The sequence below is a fragment of the Carassius carassius genome, chromosome 32 (assembly GCF_963082965.1).
Source record: "Carassius carassius chromosome 32, fCarCar2.1, whole genome shotgun sequence".
In the NCBI taxonomy this organism is placed as follows: Eukaryota; Metazoa; Chordata; class Actinopteri; order Cypriniformes; family Cyprinidae; genus Carassius; species Carassius carassius.
Window position 1 is genome coordinate 1,045,001 of NC_081786.1, and position 12,500 is coordinate 1,057,500.

General features: G+C 33.4%; 1 protein-coding gene across 1 annotated transcript in view; it reads right to left on the minus strand.

Moving 5' to 3' along the window:
- Window positions 1–12,500, minus strand: part of dnajc17 (DnaJ (Hsp40) homolog, subfamily C, member 17) — a 51,780-nt gene that overhangs the window by 34,660 nt on the left and 4,620 nt on the right. Inside the window, exons 3-8 of the mRNA XM_059519778.1 lie at window positions 7,901–7,959; window positions 6,974–7,061; window positions 6,439–6,515; window positions 5,293–5,392; window positions 3,841–3,890; window positions 2,567–2,644 (exon numbers count right to left, since the gene is read on the minus strand). Coding sequence (XP_059375761.1) covers window positions 2,567–2,644; window positions 3,841–3,890; window positions 5,293–5,392; window positions 6,439–6,515; window positions 6,974–7,061; window positions 7,901–7,959 — 452 coding nt within the window. The remainder of the gene's footprint in view (window positions 1–2,566; window positions 2,645–3,840; window positions 3,891–5,292; window positions 5,393–6,438; window positions 6,516–6,973; window positions 7,062–7,900; window positions 7,960–12,500) is intronic.

The window sequence follows — 12,500 nt, forward strand, 5'->3', positions numbered from 1 at the left end:
AGACTAAACACTGATTCAAACATCATTACAGTGACAGTCTGAGAGTGAATGCTATGAAAACACTGCCATTTCACCTCAACATTTAAAAGAAAACAGAAGAGTGTTAGGATTTGTTTGTATTGTTATGACAATAATGCACCTTTAACTCCCAAAGGTGAAATGTCTGGATGTCTTACTTTACAATAATAAAAGACAGTTTTATTTAAATCAGCATAAATTTAAAGCAGTACAATAAATACTACAGTGGTTTGTCCTTGTTGTCATATTATAGTCGTGAGAATCAGAAGGAAACAGGCTTAATTGTCATGAAAATACAATAAATTCTGAGAAAAGGCCTTACAAAAGATTAAAATTTTTATGCATTTTTTTGTTGTTGTTGTTAAATATAACCACAAAATGTAATGAAAAAAAAAAAACTCTATATAAACTCTAAATAAATGTTCTGCTTTTCAAGGTCTTAAAATCGACTTTATTTTTTATGGAATTTTTTGTTTATCTTTTTGTTTTTGTGGTTAAATATGACCATAAAATCTAAACATATCTGAAAGAAAATACAAGAAAAGAAAATAAAAGAATGGAAAGAAAAGAAAAATTTTGTATAAAATAAATTATATTTTAGGACTTATTGTATTGTTATATTTTCAGGACAGTTAAGCTCATGCAATACATTATTTTAAAATGAATTAAAATAGACAATCTTGCTTAAAAACTTTTAAAAAAAATACGACCACAAAATTTAACGACAGATACTGACCAAAAAAGTAAAAAAAAAAAAAAAGTTTTCCATTTTTGGACACCTTTTTGTAAAATTGTATTGTATTGTCACATTTTCATGACAGTAAACTAATGCAATAAATAACCCCCCCCCCCCCCAAAACAAATGTTTAAAAAAAATATTTATTTTACAGAAAACATCATTCTGTCTCTTTTTTTTATTAAATATGACCACAAAATATTTAACCACTATATCAAAATAAGAAATTACTGGTTTTCTGCTAAATAAAGTCTATTTTATTTACAGTCACATTTGACCATTTAGCTCATGCAAAATAAATCCTAAGAATTAGCTTTGTTTTACAGAAAACATGATTTTTTTTATTTAATTATTTATTTAGATTCTTATTTTTCAAATAGGACCAGAAAAAATATTATTTATTTATTTTTATTTTTGTATGTATTACTTTGTCAAATCTTCATGGCAATTTATCTCATGCAATAAAATGCATTTTTTTCTAATATTTTCAAGGATTTATTGTCACATTTTCATGACAAAAAAAGTCTAGAAATGTATCTTACTTTACAAAAAAAATATTTTCTTGTGTTCTTTTTATTTATTTTTTACACAAAACATAATTAGTTATTTCTTTCTTTCGTTTAGTTCTTCTGTTCAAAGCTCAAACCCGACCCGGGCCTGTTCTTCACAGCTGTCCTGAGATTCGCTCTCCACGTTCCAGGAAGTTTTAAGAAACCGTGAGATGTTTCCGAGAATCTCTGAAAATCAGTTTCACGGCTGTCTGGGAAAAGCAGAATGCATCAGACTTTCAGAAACGGAGAAAACCTGCCAACAGTGACAAAGCAGCGCGTCCCAAAGGAAGCCGATTTCATCCATCCAGAGGTTCCCAAGACCTCGACCCACGCCTAAAACACAGTCTTACATCATTTCACCAGTCTTCCTTTTCACAACAATCAGAAACTATGTCAGCGCATGATAAAGTTAGTTCACCTGTTATATATCAGTATGCCCTTTTCTCAAATAAAGCTTCTTACATCTTCTGTTTAGTCTGTTTTCCAAGTTGTTCTCATATAATCAACAAAGAAATAACATTTTTCTTCAGCAAGGATGTGTTGCATTGTTAAGAAGTGATATTACAGATTAAAAACGTTAAAACATATTTATATTGTGAATAAATATTTTTATTCATCAAAGAATTCCGAAAAAAGTATCGGTTTCTCAAAAAAACTGTTGATAATTCTAATAATAAATCAGCATATTAAAATGATTTCCGAAGGATCATGTGACACTTTCTATTTGATGAAATTCGGCTTTGCATCACAGAAATAAATTATATTTTAAAGAACATTAAAATAGAAACCACTTTTTTATATCATAATAACATTTTGCAAGATTACTGTATTTTTTCTGTATTTTTGATCGAACAGATGCAGCCTTGATGAGCAGAAGAGACTTCAGAGCTGACCCAAACACCGTCAGTTCAAGCATTTTAATAATCTCTGATTTGTAAAGAAAGACTCATTCTTGTTCTGTTGTCACCCCAATCCAGAAGCCAGGAAGACGGAAGTGTGAAGAAGTGTCTAACTGAATCAGACGTCATTAGTTGCATGTGAAGAGCACATTTCCAGAGTCCCCAGACGGCTCTAAACGTGTCTGTAACGGTGGCATGTGCTCTGCGTAGCCTTCAGCGTTCTGCGCTGCTACAAAACTTAATGGAGCTCACACACGAGGGGAATAAAAGCGCTTAACGGCTGATGTCATGCAGACCTCGTTAACCGCAGCGAACTGCTCATTCACACACGAGGTCACAGTCTGAAGAGCAATCAGACTCACCTTTTGGAAGAGGCTTTGAAGGCATTCGTGAGAATAGCCTGCGTTGCTAGCGTCGTCTTTTTTACACTTCCACTTCAGCTGAGGACGGGAAAAACAAAGAGAGAAAATCAGCTTGGTTATTAAAGATGACATGAATGAGATCCTCGGGTCCGCTGTGATCATTTTCATTTCTCCTTCGGTTGTCATACTGTAATGTCCTTCTCTATTTTCATTTTAAGTTTATTTCATTTATTTGTGTTTGTTAGATTTATGATAGCAATCTGCAAATAATTGTACTAAACTTTTAATTTTCTGTAAATTTAATATATTGATCGCCCATTGAAAAAAATTACATTTATAAATCATTAAAATCTTTTTTTTTTTTTAAATTGTCTTTTTTTTTTTTTTTTTATGCTGATTGCAGACAATCTTAAATAAATACCATTAAATTTTATATGGCTAAGAAAATTATATGTATAAATAAATACATATGATTAAAGCAATTAAAATATAATATTTTTTATCTTGAAGTGAAAATGAATTAAAAACCCATTTAGACATATTTACTGTTAAAAAAACTGCTAAAAATGACAAACACAACAAAATAAACTACAATTAAATTAGAAATAGAAAAATAAAACTGATTCGAAAATTATATAATAGTATGTCAATAAAACTAAAATAACACTGATAAATACCATTTTGTTTATAATTACAGCTATCTAGAGAAAGAAATAATTTGTAATTTATATTTCTTTACATTATTTGTTTTTCATTTGGGCAATAAATATGTATATTAATGTAAATAATACATGCAATATATAATATTATTTACATAATATTCATTTTTATTCACTTTGTTCTTATTTTTATGTTTGGGTAACACATATGAATATTAATGTAAACAATAAATAATGTGCATTATAATATATCACAGCATATGATTTAGTATGCACATCTATATACATATTTATTATTTTGTGTAAGATTCTCTCAAAAAGTGTCTGCTTATGCCTCGTATTAAGTATTAGTTTTATTTCTCATGAGTTTCTCCAAACTCACACCGATCCGATTTCATTTACTCGTTTAAACAGACTCCTCTGAGAAAGTCAAAACGAATGTGTTTTAAAGTCCATTCAGAAAGTGTGTGTGTTTTATACATATGGACTTTTTATTATTCATTATTTTTTTCTATTCTACTATTCACTACTATGCACATAAATACAATTGTATTCGCTTCCATGCATTTTTTTTTTTTAAATTAATTTTTTTGTTTTTTGCATGCATGCATGTACCTTTAATTTAGGAGTCACTTTGCTGTCACCCTGGTGTGCTGCTGAAGAATCTGTCGAGAGAATTCAGAGAGCAAATATGAGTTTGATATCAGCTCAGGTATCACAATCAATCACATTCACATCAGAGCCATCACTCCTGTGTTTTCTTCTGTGGAGATTTGCCCATCAGCATCAGTGTGTGTGTACAATATTTTTCATTAGTAATTAAGGGGCTGAATTTACCTATTTATTTAATATAATAATCAATTATTAAGAAATGAAGGGAGTAATGAACAGCTGTGTGTTGCGTGTGGTAAAACCAGTATTCACAGTAACAAGCACAATATTATCTCTTTATTATCCCTGCATTGGTAATAAAGCAAACGCTGCAGCTGTTTCTGATGCTGTGAGCGCTGTGCGTTCCAGAAAACAACACAACAATCACAATAAAACAAATCACTGGGCAAATGATAGAATTAAAGGCACATAAACATGATTCTTGGACTAATGAGGAAACAATAAATAAAAAAAGATTGTGTGACTCCAGGTTTGTATCTTAGGTCTTAAAGGGACAGTTCACACAGAAATAATCATTCTGTCATTATTTACTTACTCTCATCTCACTCCATGTCATTATTATTATTATTATTATTATTATTATTATTAATTAATAATAATTAATATTAATTAAATAATAATTATTATTAATTTAATTTTATTATTTATTTATTATTATTATTAATTATTATATATTCATTCATATATACATGTTTTATTATTACACAAATAAAATTATATAAATAAACACAACAAAATTATTTTAATTAAATTAAATATTAAACAACATAAGAAATAATGTCATTGTAATATTTCACTTTAAATAATATGATAATAATATAATTTACAATAATATAATTTAAATCTAAAGTGTAAACCGTAAAATTATAATACTACTATTTATGGCTGCCTTTATTTATTCATTTTCAAATGATAAACTATTATTGCACTATCAATTTTGATTAATAGTTTGGAACAACGTGAAGGAGAGTAAATGACAAAAACATGTTTATATATAGGTGAAATCTTTGTGGTTTTATTTATCTAATATCAAATGTATTTATTTAATTTATTAAGTTTAACAGCAATAAAATTAGGATGCTATGTCCTCATTTAGATGGTCAAATGTAAAATAAATGCACTGTATATAAATATTACATTTGCCATTTGTATATTTTAATGCACTTGGCAGATGCTTTTATCTAAAGTCTCTTCCAGTGCATTTAAGGCATAATGCATATAATCATGCATTTCCTAAAAATCAAACCCATGACCCCGGCGTTGCATGCATGAACCATAATAAACCAGGTAATAACAATAACACATATATGCTTTCATGGCAATGTGCAAGTGCTTTGGCTAAATGCATCAGCCAGATGCATCAATGTAAATGTGTGTGAGAGTGTGTTTAGGCACCTGTGCCTGTGTTAATGCCTCTCTCTCTCTGGATCTGCTCTCGTATGAGCCTCTGTTGCTCCTGTAGTTCTCGTGATCCTTCCTCCCTCAGACGGGTGATCTACAACACAGCAACACACAACCACACGCATTCCCAGAATTATTATACGCATAAGCAAAACAATACTCTGTGCAATTCAGCCGGCGTGACCCGCAGTAACCCACAGTCCCTCAGACTCCACACGACAAACACTGACACCTACTGACTCAAACGAGGCATTACTGCAGCACGGGAGAGAAGAGCAGACAGAATCAAGACAGTCGATAGATAGAAATGTATGCATGTTAAAGGAATAGCTCATCCACGAATGACATTTTGTTGAAAATGTGCTCGCCCTCAGTGCCACCCAAGATCAGGATGAGTGTGTTTCTTCATCAGGTTTGGAGAAATGTAGCACTGCATCAGTGTCTCATCAATGGATGCTCTGCAGTGAATGGGTGCCGTCAGAATGAGAGTCTGATAAAAACATCACAATAATCCACAGCACTCCAGTCCATCAGTAAACACATCTGGAGAAGACTAAAGATGAAACAAATCCAGCATTAAGATGTTTTTAAGAGTCTATAATCCATAATAACACTTCCTCCAGTGAAAAAGTGTTCTGGTCTGAATCAGGAGAGAAATCTGCACAGATCAAACAGCTCTAAACTTTTCATCTTTTGTCTTCTCCAGATGTTCACTGATGGACTGGAGTGCTGTGGATTATTGTGATGTTTTTATCAGACTCTCATTCTGACGGCACCCATTCACTGCAGAGCATCCATTGATGAGACACTGATGCAGTGCTACATTTCTACAAACCTGATGAAGAAACACACTCATCCTGATCTCAGATGACCTGAGGGTGAACACATTTTCTGCATATCTTCACTTTTGGGTGAACTGTTCTTTTAATTGCAATGTAAGTCACTTTGGATAAAACCATCCGCTAAATGCATTAACAAAGCAGATATCAGCTGTACTTGGTTACTAGTTGTCTAGCAGAAGAATATGCATCCCAGATAACTCACTGCATATTCGGAGGGGTTTAAAAGCACTTTCTTACAACTAAATATCCACACACACACACACACACACACATCACAAGCGTTTAGTGGAGTTCTGACCTCTTCTTCTAATGTGCGGGTGATTTGAACATCGTCTGCTTTCACATTATCGGCCTGTCGCTCACGCGCCTCCAAATCTACGCAAAAAATAACAAATTATATGAAATGTCACATGCATTACACAGACAATCTTATAGCAGCTCATTCCTGCCAAGAAATAAAAAATTAAAAACCTAACTTCGACTTTTTAAATTGCAATCCTAAATTTTTTTCCTTGCAAAAAGTTTGCATTTCACAATTTTAACTTGCAATTGCGAGTTTATTATTCACAATTTAGACATCATTATACACAAAATGTATGAATTGTGGGATATAAAGTTGCAATTATCTTTTTTATTTTTTATTCAATGATGGGAAATTGCACTGAATGAGATTATATCTTGCTTTTCAGGCTTTTTTTCTAGGAATTGTGAGAAAAATGTCTAAATTTTGCGATTTTTTCCCTTGTTTCTTGGCAGGAACATGCCTGCACACAATCAATGTGTTCCTGTGATAACGGAGCAGAAGTGAGAGCACTTGATGAAGAGTAGCTGACCGAGTTTAATCTTCTTCCTCTTGTCGTCTAGCTTTCTGTTTCTCTCCTCTGCTTGTTTTTTAGCGGCACGGATCTTATCGTAAGCAGCCTGGAGGAAAGAGAAACAAATGTGCAAATGATCAAAAGAACATCCTGATGAAAACCACCAAGTATTTCTATCAGTGTCCCTGCAGCACAGAAGCAGTCATCAGTGTCACAGACGTATATTTGGAGAAATAGACAACGAGTCACAATTATACATTTCTCTTTTATGACAAAAATCATTAGGATATTAAGTAAAGATCATGTTCCATGAAGATATTTAGTAAGTTTCCTACCATAAATATATCAAAACTTAATTTCTGATTAGTAATATGCATTGCTAAGAACTTCATCTGAACAACTTTAAAGATGATTTTCTCAATATTTAGATTTTTTTGCTCCCTCAGATTCCAGATTTACAAATAGTTGCATCTCAGACAAATATTGTCCTCCGAACAAACCACACATCAATGGAGAGATCATTTATTCAGCTTTCAGATCATGCAGAAATCCCAAATTTCGACCCTTATGAATGGTTTTGTGCTCCAGGGTCACAATTCAGTGTGAGAGGACCTCAAGATGATTTAAAATAAGACAAAACGGGACTAAACATCAGATCAGACATTTCCGATCACAAGTCTCTAAAGAACCTGAACGCCTGGAAAACACGGATTAGAAGTGTTTAAAACTAAGATTTCCAGACCTAGAAAAGTCATTGATCTGTTTTATGAACATGCATTTTTATAGCAACGCCAGATTCGTAAAAAAAAATGTATCAGGTGGAAATATTGACTTTTTAAAAATCTACGGAAATTTACTGAAAAAATTTTTTTTTAGAATTCTGAATTCTTCTTGTTTTTTATAGGCACTCTTTTGGTAAAACGAAAAACAGAAGATGCTCCTCACTTTGGCAGCGGCGTCGGTCAAAACCTCCAGAGCCTGAGACAGCTGATGAAAGAGCTCCGCTGCAGAGAAGAAGAAGAAGAAACAACTCGATCACATTCACATGACTGAAACACTGCTGCACTGGGATCATAACTCATATGTGTTCATACGATGCAAGCTTAGAAAACTAGATCTGATCAGAGAATGTTTGACTGCTTTATTAACATTTCCTCTTCAGTGCATTTATTGCATATCAACGCCTATTTCAACAACTTTAAACACTTGGCTATTTAATCATTGTTTTTCTAAACCATTAAAAAAAGCAAAAATATAACTGCAAAACATTTTTACACCACGTTACCATTTTTCGCCCAAATAAATAATTAAAATGGACATAACAATAAAAATAATACATTATTTACAGATTCAAACTGTTTTTAATTCCTTGTGTGTTGTTTTAATCTTTCCCAAATAATTAGAGCTGAAACAACATAAATCGATTTAATCGATAAAAATCGATTATTAAAATAGTTGTCAACTAATTTAGTCATCGATTCGTTGCTAAATAACTTTTATTTGCCGTAAGCGGCTCATTTCGTGCATATTTCAAATCTGCGGTGACCAAAGTGTGGCAGTAATGAGCCACCGGAGGTTTTACTCAGCCAGTACAACAGGAGAAGTAGCGAATAGCCAATAGCTGGCCTCGTTTTATGTCACGTGCTTCCCGAACAGCGTCTCTGCAGCATTTAGCGGGATGTGGGAGACTGGGAGTACTTTACTTTGAGCCTTCAAAAAAGAAGAGTAACCTGTAAACTCTGCACTACTGAACTGTTTGAGGGGACGTTCACATATCGCGTCTTTTGCGCGCTCATGTTCGTTATTTCCAACACCGCACCGCATCGAGTTAAAAACATCTCAACTTTTCAGAATGCAGCAAGCGCACCGCGGGTCATGTGACAAGAACTAACCAATCAGCTTCATCCTTTCCCGTAACAACGTTAAAAGCTCAGTCAAGATGAAAGGAACAGCTGATCATAGTTGTATATGGATTTCCATTTTGAAATAAATTTAGTAGCAGAGCTACTGCAAGTGATTTTTTGAGCTGCAAATCCATTTATCCTTTGCTGAAATTTCCGCGTCTTCAAGGAGAGAGCACGTCATGGTTGCTTAGCAACGGCAGACGCCTCAGGGGCGCTTCTGCGCGAGCGCTTTGGAAAGAAGGAGAAAGCGGTGCGCCTAGCGTTTTCCACGCGTTTTTAGGCACGATATGTGAACGGCCCCTAAGACTTTTATTTGTGCAGATTCTCCAGTACAATGTTGTTTGCAAATGTTTAGTCGTAAAAGCTGATAACATTGCTTTTTAACAGTTAACATTTAAAGCTTTACAAACATGTTCTGTGGTCAGTTTGTCGTTTACCAGTTCAAAATTCAGTCGTGCAGCCTAATTATGACTGAATGAGAGAGGTAAATGTTTAAAGATATTTGAAATGCACTTTTTTTCTAAGTATTCACTGCTCTTTTTCACACAGCAGGTTTTTTTGTGTGTGACTGTCCAATTTTTTTTTCTGGACAACCTTCTGATGGATTTTACTTTAAATTGTGAGTTCCATTCAGGTTTCATGCCACTGGCACTTTATTCGAAGGATTGTTTACAATTTCACAGCATAAGCTATAAAGCTGTTTCCCAGTAAATAATAAAATACAATGCACTGCAATTTTATTCTGTTTTATCCTTATTCTTCGTGAAAATATGTTCTGAAAGATTCCTTAATAAGCTTTGTTCGGGATGTTAAACTACTTTAGGAGCTCTAAGGACTGCCATGGTGAAAACATTATTTTAAATCTTCTTGTGAAATTTGCTAGAGTATGGGTCAGTGTTCTGATTGCAGAAGAGTTCGACAAAGGATTACTAACACAATAAAACAACTCCAGGTATATTTTTGATGAGGATATGACAGTGCACAATGGTTAAAATCTCTTAAAAATCTATGCTGAAGGATAAAGACCATTTATTAATAATTTACTTGGGGAAAAAATGGAAAAAACTAAAATATAAGTACATAAACCGATTAATCGATTAATCGTAAAAATAATTGACAGATTAATCGATTATCAAAATAATCGTTAGTTGCAGCCCTACAAATAATAAAATAAATTAATAACACACTATCACTTGCTCCCAAAATAATGAATCAAAACATGCATAAACTTTGAATAATGATCAATTACCATAGAAATATTTATTTATTTATTGTTTTAATTGCCAAATTTCATCCCATATTATCCCTTTCCACCAAAATAATTAAAATATACATAAAAATATTAATTATTAAGATATAGATTCACTATTAAAACACAGTTTGGTGTACTTATTTTTTTTTTATTATATGAAACATAACTGTAACATTTTAGATTTTATTTTTATTATTAACTATTATAAATATAACACACCGACACAGTTAAAAAATGTAATGTAATATTTATAATTTATTGTTTTTATTTTTAACAAAGCATTAAAAAACCCACATAAAAATGCTCAAATTTACATTTTACGCCACATTATCCACCAAATATTATAAAGCAGTGTCCCTGCAGCACAGAAGCAGTCATCAGTGTCACAGACGTATATATGTAGAAATACACAACAATACATTGTATGAGTCACAATTATACATTTCTCTTTGATGCCAAAAATCATTAGGATATTAAGTAAAGATAATGTTCATGAAGATATTTAGTAAGTTTCCTATCATAAATATATCAAAACTTAATTTCTGATTAGTAATATGCATTGCTAAGAACTTCATTTGAACAACTTTAAAAGATGATTTTCTCAATCTTTAGATTTTGTTGCTCCCTCAGATTCCAGATTTACAAATAGTTGTATCTCAGACAGATATTGTCCTCCGAACAAACCACACATCAATGGAGAGATCATTTATTCAGCTTTCAGATGATGCATGAATCTCAATTTAACGAAATGTACCCTTATGACTGGTTTTGTGCTCCAGGATATAATATATATATATATATATATAGGTTGATAGTTGAGTGCTGTAGTGGTGTGCGTCCTGCTAACGAACATGTTTCCTTCATTACAGCAGGGTGCTGGCGCTCTCACGAAAGCTGTTCCTGTTAATGACACCCTGCTGCGTGTAAATGCGGGTCCCTGCCGAAGCGTACGAGGGGCCGCCGGACCCCTAATGACTCTGAGGGCACGACTGGTTCTGCTCTGCGCTAACAAGCGTCTGCGAGCTCCGCTTTCTCCCCCAGAGACCCCCAGGAGCCCTCAGCTCCAGTTACTGAGATACCTGCTCCATTAACCAGGTCAACATGTGTCTGAACGAAGCCTCTTCTGCTCAACAAGACTGTTTATTTGATCTAAAATAGTGAAATATTATTATGTTTTAAATCATCTGTGTTCTGTGTGAATCTGTGTTAAAGTGTAATTTATTTCTGTGATGCTCCGCTGTATTTTCAGCATCATTCCTCCAGTCTTCAGTGTCACATGATCTTCAGAAATCATGAAAAGATGATGATTTACTGCTCAAGAAACATTTCTGGTTATTATAGCTGTGCTGCACAATATTTTTGCAAAAACTGTGATGTATTGTATTTTTCAGGATTCACAGATGAAGAAAAAGGTATTGTTAAAAAAAATAAAAATAAAAAAAGTCAAGCACCTTCTCCCCTTTACTGTAATGCATTGGGCATATTATAATTTTTTGTAATTATTTACTGTGACTTTAATATATTTTTATTTAAAAAAAAAAACACTATATAATAATAATATTATAATACTTTCTTAATTTAATAATATTATTAATAATATATTTTCTATTTATTTGTGCATTTACTTTTTTCTAAACTATAATTTCTTGCATGAAGAGACAAATTAAGCGGACTGTTATAATTATTTTTTCATCTTTTCATGATTTCTGAAGATCATGTGACACTGAAGACTGGAGGAATGATGCTGAAAATACAGCGGAGCATCACAGAAATAAATTACACTTTAACAGAGATTCACACAGAAAACAGATGATTTAACTGATAAAACATTTTCACTATTTTTACCACATTTTTCATCAAATAAACGCAGTCCTGCTGAGCAGAAAACCCTTCTTTCAAAAGCCTTTAAAAATCGGAATTATTCCAAACTGCCGCCAGTGTAGCGTGACCTTTGCCTGACCCCTGTGCTCTCGCGTGAGCGGCCATATGGTACTCTGAATATCCCATGATTTCTGAGAAAGCAAACCTGCACTATAACCCATTATGCCTCGTTTCCCCGTTTTGACTTAATCAGGAATTGTTGAAGGCCTCCAGAGACCGCAGAGAGAAAAAACGGCCCTGGAACACGCCATCTTCGACCGCGGTGCATTTTCCTGACACTGAATGATTTTCCCAGCTCTGATTATGCACATGTTCTGAGTCACGGGGGGTCTAAGAGAAGCCACATGCTGTGCTGTCTCGTCTTATATCATGCTGCCTCGATCTGCTCCCAATGTTTGGTCTCAGTTTGGAAGTCTGTGCTTGTCTTGGCCCGCTTCATTTTCGACTGGTTTGAGCCATTATTTTAACCGTATCTGATCTACAGTGGCTTTATGCTGTTAACTTTGGG